At 40.4% G+C, this 15,612-nt stretch overlaps 1 protein-coding gene across 6 annotated transcripts in view; it reads left to right on the forward strand.

Moving 5' to 3' along the window:
* The window catches only part of GRB10 (growth factor receptor bound protein 10), a 145,929-nt gene that overhangs the window by 22,904 nt on the left and 107,413 nt on the right, over positions 1 to 15,612 (forward strand). For 3 of the 6 annotated variants that reach the window (XM_058419373.1, XM_040088120.2, XM_040088205.2), the window contains one exon: positions 14,132 to 14,229. In XM_058419373.1, the coding sequence (XP_058275356.1) occupies positions 14,179 to 14,229 (51 nt within the window). In that variant the 5' untranslated portion in view covers positions 14,132 to 14,178. Of the gene's footprint in view, positions 1 to 3,639; positions 3,659 to 4,038; positions 4,057 to 11,975; positions 11,995 to 14,131; positions 14,230 to 15,612 lie in introns of those variants that run through there. The other 3 variants (XM_040088288.2, XM_058419372.1, XM_058419374.1) reach the window with 3 other exon arrangements.

The raw sequence follows: 15,612 nt of genomic DNA on the forward strand, positions 1-15,612 counted from the left end.
GCAAAAAGACTGATAACAAAATTTCCACACCTGAGTGAGAAGTCAGGCAGGCTTCCCACTAGCAAAGGAAAAGACTTGGGGAAGCCCTCATGTATCTTTTGCAATGTTTCTAATACAAAATTAAATGCTGCTTTCTAGTCCCGTCTGAGAACTTGTTTATGAAACCTAATACTGCTCCGTGAAACTCAACACTTTGCTGCTTAATACTACAGCTTTAGTGATGCTCAGTGAGGTGGACAGGGTGCTTTGTGTATCCGCTGTTCCAGGCGTCGTGAAGGCTAAATACAGCACTTCCTTCCCTGACATTTGGAAGTGCCATTCCTGGGGATGGGGGAAGAAATGTCCGTGTCAAGGTTCAACCCTGTAGCAAATGCATCCTTAAAAAAAAAAAGAAATAAAACAGCTGAGTCACTTGTTCATTCTTCTTCCATGCTGCCGGCCAATCCCAATCCCCTTGTATTTCACACGGGAGGGAGAATGCAGACAATACTGTCTTTTATTATCCATACCCTGCAGCTCACTATCTTCACAAAATATGGGTGGCGTCTGTCTGTCTCCACTTCATGGGAAAGATTAACAACAATTAAGGTCAGCAATTAAGGTTGTGAAAACCTTTGAATAACTGCAACATCTGTTCTTATACTAGAATAAATAAAATAAAGCTGGAGCTCTAATTGCCAACAGAGTGCTTGCTCATATCTGTTTTGTAATTGTGGGCTTGTGAAATTCGTATTGTTAACTGGTCCCTTGCTGGCCAGCATCACTGGTCAGCAGTCAGTGCAAGCTTGCACACTTTTCCCAAGAGCCGCATGCTTAAACTGAGGGTGTTGGATGAGAATGGGAACTGTGTGTCAAGTGTGAGGCACTGTGGCAGTGGGGGTCAGGTGGTTCCTGAGGTGGCTGTGGGATGTTGTCAGCCCCTTACCTTGGACATAGCAGTTTATCCTCTGAACCTCCCATTCTGTTTCAATGTCAAATAAAACCGTTTTTCCTAAACTGCTCTTCACTCTGACTGGTTTTCCTCTTACTTTGAGACAGAACAGGACTGTTGATGGGAAGGTTACTTTTTCTCAGTTGACTGCTGTTTTTTCCATAAGCTCAAATTTGATGGCAAGAGAGCACCTGAGTATTCTGAGATGGGCATTTCTAGAAGGAGTTATTTCCAGTGCTGCCTCAATGCCTGACTTATGTCAGAAAAAATAAAATTACAAATTAAAGAAAGAGAATGTCCTGAACTTCAATTAAGACCATTCACCCAGATAAATAGATTTTGGTATTAGAGAAGGTTCCTTGAATGGAACATTGACTGATGAATGGAATAGAACATTCTGATTGGGAGGTACTTATAGTGGTCATTCAGTCCAACTGTTGACCACTTCAGGGCTCACCAAAAGTCAAAGCATGTTGTTAAGGGCATTGTCCAAGTGCCTCAAATACTTCAGGTTTGGGACATTGACCACCCCTCTAGGAAGCCAGTCCCAGTGTTTGACTACCCTCTTGGTAAGAGTTTCTGTGTACCTAGTGTGAACCTCCCCTGACTCAGCTGTGAACCATTCCCGCACATCCTGTCACTGGATATCGGGGAGAAGGTTTCTGGTAATGAATGACACATTTGCTTAATTTTGTCTGACTATACAGAGTGATTTCTTAACGTGTCTGCAGTGCAAATGATCAGGTGGTGTCGTACTTTCCATCCAGAGAATGAAAACTTCATTGCTGCTCGAGTGCCGGGAGCTGGAGCCTTGTCCTTCTTGGCATATGTGGCCTCCACAGAAGGAACTGTTTGTGTTCTGACTTGGCGCAAAAGCAGAGTGATTCTGCACTTTCCAGTTGTCTTTTTTGGTGTGTTTGAAAGTGGATCTCATTAGGCCTTTAGACCTTAAAGTATTTAACCTGCCTAAGACAGATCTGTGTGAAGACTTAGGGCTCTATCATCGAAGTCTGGTGGAAAATCAGTCATGTCTCTCCGTCCCTTAGACCATGGGGGCGATTCAGGTGCTTGTTTCCTGGTGTGCTCAATATTTCTCCCTCCTATCACTCCCTCTCTGGATTGGTAGTGATTTTCTATAATCCTGCATTCCTTACCTTCAACTGCAAGCTCTTTTCTGACCAAGTGCTGCTACTTGCTGTCATGGGAAAAAATTATAGCTGCGTCATTCCTGCTGCTTGCTTGTCCCACTGAGACTGACTGGAGTGCTGTGTTAGGCAACGTGTTGTTGCCCTTCTGCAGGAGCAGAATACGAGGGTATGGCTGCAGCTTAAGAGACAAGACTAGGAAGTTCTGCAACTGGGACCTTCTCTGGGAACAGTGGCTATCATCACCTGCCACAGAGAGAAGAGCACTTCTGTATGGAGCAGCCTTCTCAAACCTGACTCCTGAGAGGCATCCAGCATCAATGAACTTTGGCTTCTGTCTTGTGTTTTGGAGAGAAACCTTTTGGGTTTGTATAATGAGGAGATTGTCATTTAGTTAAGTGGGAGAGTCCTCATGAAAATTGCGCTGCTCATTTTAGGCTGTTGACTTACACAAGTTATTGGGCTGGAAAAGATGCGTAGGCAAAGATGTTGCGGGAAACAAATGTGGTAGTTTCCAAGCCATAGTGCAATTTATCTAAGTCCAGTAACGCTGTAGAGAGGAGAGACTATCAGGCGTTGGTGGCAAATTCTGTGGTACCGCTGTCCATTTGAAGGAGATGGGGAATATTACAAGCTAGTGATTGCTGAGATCTGTAAGCGTCAGAGCACTAGGTGAAGGGAATATTCTCCCTCTTCCAGTGACAGAAAGTAGCACGAAAGCCTGTGGGAGGTATTTGTGTAAAACAGGCAGTTGTGTGAAGCCATCTCTTCATGCAGAGCTGGTTTTTAATAAAATAGAACTGCTAATTAGCAAGGCTGAAATGAAAATCAAGACTTTTCTGATGCATCTGTCAAATTGTATTAATGATGAGTAAATGGTTTTATAGCTTAAAATACAAAATAGCAAAAAAAAAATTAGAGTTGTTATTTTATCAATTAACAACAGCAATTGGAAATTCAAATTTCTGATATTCACAGAGGCTTTTGGAAGAGAGCTCATCTGCTCCTTTGATAAATGTTTTGTTTTATTATACTGTAGTGTATTTTGGGAGAGGGAAAACTTTTTGGAAGAGCAAAGTGTGAACAAAATCTCTGCATCAAATAGTGAAAGAAACTCAGGGAAGAAAACTGAGATTTTTTTTTATTTTTCATGAGGTTGACTGAGTTCTGCCATGTCATCTTGCATTCTGTGCTGCTGCTGAAGAATCTCTTCATCTAGAGTTCATAGGGCTCACAGGCACATGTGTGTAATATATGGGTATAATGCATGTATTGTACCCACTGAGTGAAATTAAACCCTAAAAGTTGCTGGGAGAAACTGGAACTTTGTCAGGATTGACTTCTGCAGTACAGAGACCAAAAGTCTGGGGAGAGTGCATGACTACATAATCGTCAGTCTTGTCCAGAGGTGTTGCTGAGACTTTGACGTTTCAGTGCTGTACACTGAAGAGGGATTCCTTTGGCTGTTTTTTGTTCTCCAGATCATGGATGGCTACATCTGAACCGGTTTTCTAAATTCCTGTTGTCATCAATGGAAAGAAGCGGGTGCTCCAGTGGTATGCTTCATTGAATTGTGTAGGTTGTAAGTAGCTTCTTGAGCTCATCTCATTCAAACCCCAGCTTTCTCTGACATCCAGATAGCTGCTGTGGAGTGAGATGGACTGCACATAAGGAGAGCCTGTTTCTCCTCTCTGACTGATGGCACTGCAGGCATGTACATTTCTCCTATACCACCACCACCTAGGGTATGTGACTGCCTTCATATCCTGTCATAGTGTTGTGGTTGGCTCCGTGTGCAGCCTGGCTGTTGATTTGCTTCTGTGGGCAATGTACTACAGGCCTATAAAACCATGTTGTGTAGGAGGACACTTACATGCTGTCTTCTCCCTTCTTTCCACTGCTGCCAGTACCAGTTGGACAACCTTGGAGGTGGGAGAATGCAGATGGGACCTGTGTGTGGGTTCCAGGCTTGGAGTACAGGTATTTTGTGGATTAAAGGACTTTGGTACACAGGGAAGGCACTTTGGCTACATCTGAAGCCTACACCCTTGGAGAACAGATGTTCCCCTTCGGCATCTTTGGACTCTGAGGGGACTAGGGATGTTCCTTGTTTAATGCACATCTAGTAAACCTTCAGTGCTGGAGGTATTCAGCATTTCATACCACTGTTAAACAGCCTCATAAGGCCTGAAACAACAGATTTCCTTTATGGCACCCTGAAAGTACAGGGAAGTAGCTCTTAATGTAGGTAGCTTGGCGAAATAATTCTAGTCGAGTTACTTGGCCTGCTACCCAGCCTTCGATATGCAATCTTTCGGTACTGCCAAAATACCATTCTAATTAAGTTGACATAGTCTGTGAAGCCTGGGTGGTATTACTTCAGTTTTCTTCCCCGTGCTTTCCAACACTGCATTTTGAAAGCGTTGGTGGAAGCTGTGACACCATAGTCTTCATTAAGCTGGGATTTTGGGCACCTTGTGACCTTCAGAATCAAAGGAGGAATATCCTCTTTCTTCCTCTCTGCAGGTACAACTTAATAGCAGTAAATAAGTGCTCACTAATGCACATGAAACATGTGATCAGTTGGCCAGATTTCAGCTTTTTGTTGAACATTAGCTCTTGTACAAAAATTAACCTATTCTGTAGGTTTATTTTCTGTTTTGTTTACTCTTATTTGAAAGAGCTGTGCCCTGTTTGTCCCAGAGTGGTATTATATTTGCAAGTAGGTCAGCATACTCGCTTTGGAGATGTCAGCTTGAAATTGTTTTTCAAGGGCTAAAAAATGTTAGAGGGTAAGAAAGACTTTTGCATTGCTGATATCCTCTATTTTTTTTTTTTTTTTTTTTTTTTATTTATTTATAGAAATTCTTAGCCTGCTCTGTTCAAGAATAGAGCACTGGTAACATTTTAGTTGTGTTCTGAAAGTCAGCACTGATTGCCTGCTGCTAACCGTAAGCCACCCGTGGATTTGAAGCTTGTGTGTTGCATAATGCCAGCAAATGCATTTGAGATTACAAAATGGTCCCTTTGCTCTAAGAAGAGATTGCTGTGATTTGTTAGTGAGGCGGCGTTAGAGTACGCGTGGGGCATCTGTGACATGGGTATCTTAAAACCACGAGCAGTTTTTCTGCAGTTGGGCGAGCTCTGGCACTGCTGGTGCTTCATTGCATGGGAGTGAATGAGCGCAGTCTCCAAAGTGGGTACAGGTTATGTTCCAGTCAATCGAGGCTGTACGTATTCCTTTAATTTCTGTGTGTTATCCTTTGCACTTCTTGCACTTCTTTATTATAGCCCTCTTGAACAGACAGGGTTTTCTGTTCATCTCAAGAGCGGCACAGTATTTGTTGGAGTTGCCTCTTCGCACTCTTTGCAACTAGAAGCAGTGTTGGTCGTTGCCTGCAGTTGATGTAGTCCAGGGTTCTCCTGTCTGGTGAATTATCACTTACAGGCCATTCTGTGGTAACCCTCAGCCCTCTGTGCATGAGAGGTAAAAGGGGTTTGCTTGTTTATTTTTTGCTACTCGCTACTGTTACTTACTATGGTGTCTGTGTCAGAATTGTTTCAACAGTTGAATTCTTTGGAATAAATAATGTTTGGGAATAGTTACAAAACTACTTGGAGGGTGAATTAACATACTGTTGAACCTGGGGAATGCATCTCTGCTCACAGAATGTGATTTTTTTTTTTCAGAGGCTGAGCAGAAAGTCTTTATTTTGGGTGTTCTAACCATACAAATTAGGTATACTGAGAGCAACTTTCTAACTGAAGTGTACCTTTTATGGTATCTCAAAAAAGATACCATCTTGAGAAGCTTGCAGTTTGAGTTGAAATGTCTAAACTTGCCTTCTAGCTTCAACCATTTGTATGGGATGAGGCTATGTAAAATAAACCAGCGCTTATTCATGAACATAAATCACAGATAACTGTAAAAGCCTCTTTCAATTGATTTTCCTCAAAAACACAAAGCTTGATATCTATATAAAAGCTTCTGATAATCCTAGCTAATAACTCTTCCCAAAAAATCTTGTACCAAGAGAACAGCAAGTGATGCATGTACAATTACCGTGCTAACTATCAGCATTAAACCCTGTAAATTGTCAAAGTAAAAATCCTAATGTCTGATGCCATTGATATGCAATAATGAAGTTTTAAATCCAAGAAAAGTATTTTAACCCACCTGAAAATGCTGGGGAGCAGGAGAGACCCTAAGGAAGAATGTGAATGGTATTGATAGGTATCTGCCTGTCCCTTTCTGTGCACAAGTGTGAGTGTTGAAGTCAGCCTTATGGTCAGCCCTCTGTAGCTAGTGTGGTGAACCTAGCAAGTTCTTTGAGAAGCTTTGGAGCCACCTGCATAAAGATCCAAGTAAAGAAAAATAGGCTGTGAATAATTGTGATGATTGATGGATGCATCATTTGGATAAAACAGGCTTAAAATGCTTGGAGAACTGATCAGTAGGTCATGTGATAGGAGATTGCCTTTTCTTCTTTGTTTCTCTTTTTTTTAATATATCTTTGTATTTTGCATCGGCTAGGAGGGGAAAATGGCGTTTTGCATGCCTTGGAAGATTCTCCTTCAAGATGAAGGAGTGTTGTAGAGAAATAAGAGAAGAGAAGCTGGAAGCAGGGCATCCTTGCTGCAGATTGTTACTGTGTGAATTTAAAGGTCTCTCTATCAAACCTTTGTGTATATATTTAAGCTATTATTATGCTCTCCTCAGCAGTTACTTTTACAGCCTCTTGACTTTTGTCAGGAGGCTGTAAAAGTAACAGCTGAGGAGTGGATGCTGCCATCTTGTCACCTTAGTAAAAGGCAAGTTGAGTCTGGTAGATATTCCAATGGATGTTTATGGATAGGCATGTAGATTAAGCTGTGGTTTCAAACAGAATCTGTAATGATATGACTTTCTTAAAAAAAAAAAAACAACCAAAAACAAACAAACAAACCCCAAACAAACAATAAAAAAACACAAAACAAGAGCAACACTGTGCAGAGCGTGATGAACTTTAATTGTTTAGAAGAATGTCTTTGTGTAGTTTAGTTTCTGGGTTGGGGGAATCTAGAGCCCTTGGCTTTCAAGCCCCACCGCAGAGCAGAGGGAAGGACCATTCTCACCAGTTGCCTGTTGGAAGCATAAGGGCTCAGTAGTGTGTTGAATGCAAAATGCTATGTTTTGGTCAGTATGCAACAAAAGCAGATTTTAGTTAGAGTTGGTACCAGAAGGTGAAAGTAAATGCCTTTGAGAAAAACTTCATATTTTGTTTGGAGATTTGGAGATCTCTCTGAATGTTTAACTTCTGTGAGATGCCTGGAAAGCATTAATTCTCACGGATGTGCAGTAGGAAAGATTTGCCAGCTCCTAATGGCAGTAAACAAAGAAAATGAAAGTTCACAGGTTGCCTTGGCCGATGTAATAGTTTGCTGCCACTGGAGAGGGGTTGATCCTGTTCGCTTCCCCTCTTGCTCATGGTCTCCCGCCGTTCACATTGTGCCAACTGAACTGCCTGTCAGATCTAAGTTTATTGCATTTGCTTCCTTAGCAGAACACTAACCCAGCAAAACAAGTGTGTTAATTAACACAAGCTGAACTCATTAAGGGCCATACATGACACAAAAAGGGGAGAAGGAGGGAGTGCCATGAAGCTGCTGGGAGGAAGTGGAGGAAGAAAGCAGAGCAAGGGCTGATGAAGAGAGTGGGATGTCTGTCCTGTTCTTGGCAGTAACAAGCTATTAAATCATCTTGACTGTTGTATAACTTCACTCTAAGTCTTCAGGTTGGATAATAGAAGCTTAAAATAACATAAGGAAATAATTATTAAGACTGCTTCCCAAAATTATAAAATTTTGGATTCTGTTTTATGAGAAATGTGACTAGGTTGGGGTGGGGAGGGGAGGCAAGACAGTGACAACACAGAGAGAATGGAGACAGTTTTTCTAGCTCTCTGGAGGCAAAGGACGTAGCGAGAAACAGTATATGCAGAGTTGGAGACCACTAGTCATGGCATTGTCAGATGAAGTTCCCCTTGGGCTGCCTCACTCGTGTACGTCTCATGTCTCAGTCGTGCATCCCTGCACCTTCCCTACCTCTGCATATGGCTTGCTGGTGGGGTTGTCTGCTGTGTACTACATGGGTTTTTATTTCAGTTTCTGTCTAATTAACGTTTCATTTAGACTTTGGTACAAGTCTCTGTTAAGTTGCCAAAGTTCCTGCTTCAAAGCTATGGATTTGAAGCTGTTAGGAGACAGAAGAGGATTTTCAAGGAAGACAGTGAAACTGCAGAGTTTTGTAAATATTTGCAAAGTTCATTATTGGCTTGGGATTTGTTATTTGATGTTGTTTTTTTTTTTTTTTTTTTTTTTTTTTGGGTTTTTTTTTTTTTTTTTGGTGGTGTTTTCCAATATTATTGGGCTAAATGCTGGGGTTTTTTTCTCAGGACCTTATCTTTGCTGTCAATGAAGCTGTTCTGTGAGGAGCTGACCATGAATTCACAGGCTATGAGTCTTAAGCCCTTTCAAAATTTTAGGCAGATTCAGGAAAACAAAAAATGCTGAACTGAATATATTTTATTTAATTTTATTTGGCAAGGCTCAAAGTGGGATGGCATCAGCTCTTCTGTGCTTCTTCTGAAGTATGTATCTGTTTTGGCTTTCAAAAGCCTGAATTGCCGTTGCCAAGATTCTTCACTTTCTGGCAAAAGTACAATGGCAAATGGCTTCCTTTACAAGGTGTAATATTTAGACTAACAGCTTTGCAATTAAGAATGGCAAAAGAGAATTATATTCCCTTTTTTTATAAGACCAGATTTTTTAGTATGGTTTCGTGGGAGTGTTTGGACGTAACTGAAGTGCTTTTGATTGATGATTTATATTTTGAACAGTGCTTTTCATTTTAGTGCGCAACACTCGCTTGAAATTTTAGCTAGAACAATGCTTTGTTTTCAAAGATGTTCAAAGTATTCCTCTAGTTATGCAGTTGCTCCATATCATAGACTTGCAAATGCCTTTTGGGTATGTATGTGTAACAAAATGAGTGTGAAGATATCAATTCCTGTAAGGGAAATGGGGAGAAATTGGGAAAGCTGCAGGTATTCTTAAATATTACCTGCTGCTAATCTCAGCAGGCCATCAGGGTGTTGATGATCATGTCATTAAGTCTTTTGTGGCTGGAGAGTAATTCCTTTCTGGAGTGTTTGGGGACGTGTTTTGGAGGAAAAACAAAACAAAACAAAAAAACCCAACTTGTTTGAAGGGAAACTAGCCAGGTGTTATGTTTCAGCATGGGCAGACTGGAGACTCTGGGTGTGAGGAGGGACATGAAGAGCTGAGAAAAGAGGCAAGTGTGTGTTTGAGCTGAGTAAGCTGAGAAAGTGGTCAATAAAATTGAGGTGATGAATCCAGTCCTGCTGACCAAGCCTTAGGGAGGCTGAGGGGCATACTCAGTGTTGTAAATTGACAGTCTCTACCTGAAGCTATCACTAAAAGAGGGGAAGATGCTTTAGAAATCCTTACATGTACTGGCTGTTGAAGCTATGATGAAATCTGATCGCAGACTTGTGTGCTGCCAAGGGTGTTTTAGTCTCCTTGGTCCAGCCAGCTGAGGAATCTGATGGCACTTTCTTTTCAGCCCACATAGTTATTCAAGCTTCATTTTCGTGAGAAATTGTCTGGGTCTTGCATGCAAAAGCACATCTGGGCCCTGCGGTTTCAGTGCAGCTGGGGACATTGCTAGCTGTCAGGTCTTTCAGCTACAGAAAATTCACTGGCATGCCTCATGCTGCTTGTATCTAACTTTATTTCCATTGTAACTATGGCAATGGGAGTAGACTGGTAAGAAAGTGTCAGTATGGGTACTCGTGCCTGTGTTGCAGAGGGCTGCTCCATGTATCCACGTAAACCTGGATGCACCTCATCTTGTAAAACTGCTTCGGTGATAAATGCTCGTGTGTGCATATGTGAATATATGTATGTATGCACATGTCTGCAGAAAAAAACAAATCACTTTCCTAGTGATGATGTGAAGTATCACTTTCCTAGATGATATGAAGTAGTAGGGAGCATACAGCCAGGAGAACAGCCAGTTGAAATCTTGGAGATTGCTTCTTGTGTAGACTGAGATGAGAGGATCTTTTTCTCTCTGGATTCTCCATGATGGGAAATTTTAAGTCCACTAGACTTAAATCAGACAGTCCTGAGGATAAGTTAGAGGAGAATATTGTATTGATTCAGTTTTAAGACCTTGTTCTAGTTTCCTACGAAAATCCAGGTTTGGTCTGCTAAACCTCTTTCAGTATTTCAGTGGGGAGAAATGGAATAGTGATACTTAGTGTCTGAGAGAATAAAAGATATACGTTAAAAGGAGGAAAAGGGTTTTAACTTGTATGTAAAACCTGAGATCTTAGATCAAGGTCTTCAGGTCAGAATTAAGGCTACGTTGAAGCTTTCTCTCCTTCCCTCTTTCACAATAGTTCAGCTATAGAAAACAGAACATTATAGAAGAAAAGTGATTAAACACTTAAAAGGGTAAAACATTCAATAAATTTTTTAAGTTACCTTTCATGAAATAGCATAAATCCAGTTTTCAAGAGCTCTGGAGCTTGTCTTGCAACTCTGCCAGGTTAAAATCCTTTTCTTTTTTTTTTTTTCCTCCTCCTCCTGTTCCTAACTAATCTGCAAGCAATTGCGTTTTAAAAATTATTTTTCTCTTGAATTTAAAGACTTTGACAGATGGCACATGTAGAACCTGGAAAACTTCCTGAATTGGCAGAGTGACCATACCCCTGCCATTTTCCTACCACAGTATCTGTAGGTGCGTAGGCTGTGTCTGCTTCCAGAGTGCTGGGCGAGATGCCGTTTCCTCTGCTGGGAATGTGCAGATAACAAGTGATAAATCAGAAAAACATACCTGGTGATGGGCTTAATATGCAGTTAATAGACAACTTAATCTGCTGGTTATCTGAGTAATTTGATTGTGACTTAAACAATCCATTCAGAGCAGTGACAGTCTCTAGGGTTCATACATGCAGTGTCTTCCATGTGGGATTAATATCAGTCTTTTAGGTGGTGTGAATTTGTTTAACACTTTTGAGAGCTCGAGACATCAAAGCTGTGCATCACAATAGTCCGTTCTTTATTCTGGAGAATGTCATACCGAAAATTAGTCTCATGACCTCTGAAACGTGGTTTATCGCGACTGTCCTTTCAGGGCCTCTGCCCAAGGCAGAGCTCTGCAGCCAGTAAAAGCACATGGAATCGCTTGGTTCTGAATGCGCCCAGGCTGTCTCACTGGATGCTGCGTGACAGTTCTCACCACTGGATGTCCTGAGTTTTGTAACAGTAATCAACTACATAGCTTGTTTCCTATTTACAGTCCTTTGGAATTTCCCTCCCCCATCTAAGGCATTTTAGGAAAAGGGCAGTAAGCTGGCACTCAAATAGCCCTTTGTGATTTGTTCTGTGTAAATTGTGTAGAAAGAACATGTATGTCTGTATGCAGCTACAGTCTCAGATGAGAAGTGACATGCTAATTACCATGTTTAAAGACAACAGCGCAGGAAAAATGGATCTATTTTTCTTTTTAAGCTCTAATATTTATCTACTGAGCACGTGAATTGGTGTAGAGTTCTGTCCCTATGAAATTTACTACTTGTTGATGTGGTACAAAGGACCTTGGGTCTTAAAGGTGAGCAAAGGCTTTTTGTATTCCTGGGGTAGGACTAGGTCGATAAAATGTTTTTAGATGGACAAAAGAGATGAGATCTTAAATCAGTGTTAATGTGTGACTGACCAGGAATGATACCATCTAGAGATTATTGCTTTCCTCTGTTTCTGCAGCGTTAACAAATGAATACTCAGGAATGTATCAGTGAAGCAAATGGTTCTTGATAAATTACGCAGTCTTGACTCCAGCTATTGTTTGAGGTAATTTATGATCTTCCATTGGTGTAATGGGGCTGTGGCATAAACTGTAGCACGCCCTAGAGTAGACAAATTGGTCTGGTATTGTTTAGGAACATATTTAATCTGTCTTGCTATAAGTGAATTGGAGCCTTTTGCTGAAATGTCAGAAGACCAGTATTTTGATATTCAGTCCTAAATAACCTACCATTAAATCTGCAGCAGTTGTGCCTTTTCCTGATGTCTAAATACTGAAGTGGTGGTAAACATAAAAACTGTTACAGTGTAAAGCTCAGTTCTTTTCCCTTACCCCTTTATGTAAACTTTCTTTAGTCTTGGTGGGTTTAGAAGCTAATAATACAGTTCCCTTTGTTCTTGATGCATTTTACCAACTTCATAACAGCTATTTCAGTGGCTCGCTTAATTTCTCTGAAGATGCGCTAACAAGAAAGAAAAGAAAGTGCTACTCCCCCAAGTGAAAAAAAAATTAAGAGCTTTTCTTAAATATGTGCTTAATTCTCCTGGAACAGACTGGGTAATTAAAGTGAAATCTTCAGATTAATCTTTCAAACTGACTGCAAACTTTTAGGTGCGGAGAAGTAGTTAGAAGGCTGTAGACCACTGTTCATATGTTTAAAGACCAGCAGTAGTGAAAGTTGAGTGACATGCCTTTAGAGTTAGATGCTTGATGTGGCCTCCCCCTCACTTTGAATCCTGTAAGATTTTGAGGTTAAATTTTTTTCCCATAGTATTTACTTACCTAGAATAAACAATCGAATTTGAGCATATTTGGTTAAATGGACATTCAGACTTGCTTTTGCCAAAACCAGTTTCCTCCCAGGGTAATTGGCTTTATGAATTGATCACTGCAGAAGCTCAGTAACTACTTCCTGGAAAGCAGTTCCCAGGAGTTTGCCTGCCTTACTGATAGAGGAGGGAGCTACCATTCCTCAGCCAAACTCAAACTGGAACTAGGTAAAATAAAGCTTCCTTAGAGAGTGCATGGTTTGTGGACCGTAGGCAGGAAGCTGTCCGGGAACAGTTCGTTCAAGATGTTTTTTTACCCTTGTCCCTCACTTAACTGTCCCATAAATTCTGCTGGCAGCTTTGCTTTGGTGACAATTCATGCTTACCAGAGAGCAGTGGGTAGCCTGTTTAAAAGTGGGGCTTTTGTTTTGAACACATAATTGATAAATAACAGCGAACCAGACAGGAGCTTGCTTGCGGTAGAAGTAAAAGTTCTGACTGTGTTTTGCAGCCTGCTTTCTCTTCCCCAGTCATGCCTTTTTCATCTGCTTGGAGATGGCATCACTTCTCTTACACTGCAGGGATGTGTCCACCACTGGTAGGAAGAAATGCTGGAGCAGCAAATAGTGCTTTATTTATTTATATTTATTTTCGTTTCCTTTGTTATGAGGCAGTTAACTCTAATAACTTCCTTGACATTGTCTTGCCTTATTATTTTTAGTTCTTTAGCCATATGTACCTCTAAATGTTTGCAGATTTCTTTCCAAGCTCTATTTGATGACAAAGTGACGCTTTAAAGAAAACACAACTCACCTTGCAAAGTTGCTATTAATAATCACTCCGAAGAACAAGTGCAAGACTTGAATGAATTTGTATGTAACACTCTGATATATTGTGTGAGAATAAAACCCTGGGGGAAAAGACAGGCAGGAAAGGGTAAAGGTTAGAAGTTGTGTACCTGGGCATTGAAGGCTGATGCTGCATAATGATCTTGGTGATATTATGTGTTTTTTCCATCTTAAATGATTCTGTGATAAGTGACTGTCATCTTAATTAACTCAGATTTCAGTGTTTTCTTTCCACAGTTGAAAACATAGCCTCAGCTGGTGAAAGCCAGTTTTCAAGTAGCTAGGGTTTTGCTGTGAAGGGAGGCCTTCAGTTTTGTCTAAACAGTGGAAATAAAGCAGGAACCACACAGCCTGAGAATAGTTATATTGTGTTTTTAAATGAAAAATGTAATTGAATGTGTTTACTAGGCTCCAGGCAGCAAATGTGCACATTTTCTACTTCAAGTTGATGCAAATCCTCATCACCTCATCTTGATCTTCTCAGTCTTCCTCCTCCAACTGTTTTCAATAATAAGTTGATGAAATGTCTTCAGTATGGTTTCTGACAGTTTGTTTGTACTCTGCAGGTCCTGGGAAGCAGTAGATGTAATTTGAAGAAAATTTGAAGGAACAAATGGCTTTAGCTGGCTGCCCAGACTCCTTTTTACATCTTCCTTATCGGATAGTAAGTTGTGAAATTGCATGTTCGTGTCAGCTTGTAGCATCATATTGCTGTGTGCCGGTGATGGATTGTGCATTCAAACTTTTCATCAAACTGTTAATAGCTGTCTGGCAATTCCCTGGGCTTTGCTAACATTTTGGAAACAGAGCCTCTGTTACCATCCTGTAGTCAAGTTCTGCTGCTGAAAAACTGGGTCATTAATGTACATGGATTTGATATTTGTCTTTGAAATAGCCACTTCCTATTTGGGAGAAGGCACTTGTTTCCAAAGAAAATGTGGCAAGCTTCAATACCAGTGAAATGCCTTGCACCAAAATGTATCAGTTTGGAGAATGCTATATTTATAGGAACAAAGGCAGAGATTTTTACACTTGCTTAGATCCTATGCTTTTTGAGTCATTGTGCTGTATCTAAGCAGCCAATATGGCATATTACAAAGAATATATTTTAAAAACCCTTCAGCTAAATTTGAAGGTACTTGACAAAAATGCACGTAAAAGTTCTCTTTTTTGCCTGGGCAGTTTTAGTTGGCATAATGCTTGCTTTGTATTTTTTATGAAACTGTAAATTGCTAGTTTGGATATGATCTTTTCTTTGCACTTTTCTGTTTTCATAATACGATTACCACCCGGAGGATTCAGTTATGATTTTGGACCCTGCAGAAACACAAATAATTAAACAGTGTCATGTGATATTAGAACCTTTTCCTCTTGTCCCAAGAGAAACATTGCTAGTAGTGATTACAACAGTCATGCTACTCATTTGGAAGAAAAGCAAAAAAAACCCAGATAAAAACAAAAACAAAATTTCCAACAAATCTTTTTAGGATTAGGATTCATACATGTTGTGTAATATGTCAACTTAAAATATTTTTCCCAACAGGAAACCTCTAATTAGTTAGAAGTCTAATGTTAGTATATGCTGAGTTGTCAGCTGAATGTACCTCAATGCTTTTCCCAATAACAGGAAAAACATAACAGTTCTTTCATAGCTTCTTTTGCAGCTATATTTATAGACTGGACTTGAGAAATGGGAAAATCTGTTACTATACTTGGATCTATGAGTTTAAAAGAATATGTGATTAGATGTGCCTGGACTTCATAATTTTGATGCGCTGTGAAATTATGTTTCCAATTCATTTAGAGCATCATCTGAGTCATGGTGTGAAGCTGAGAGAAAGGAGAGCTATGTAAGAGAAACTTGACATTCTAGGCAGTCATTTTTGAGCCACAAATTCTTTAACTGAGTGTCAATCTCTTCTGTGAAGGCACTGTGAACCACTCTTCAGTGGCTCATAGGAAGTAAAAATGTAAATTTTCATTTTGGTACTTCCCTTTCTCTGACAAACCCTGTAGATAATCTGCTTTAGTCTGGGGCAGTCAGCAG

This window comes from Hirundo rustica, chromosome 1 (genome assembly GCF_015227805.2).
Source record: "Hirundo rustica isolate bHirRus1 chromosome 1, bHirRus1.pri.v3, whole genome shotgun sequence".
Lineage (NCBI taxonomy): Eukaryota > Metazoa > Chordata > Aves > Passeriformes > Hirundinidae > Hirundo > Hirundo rustica.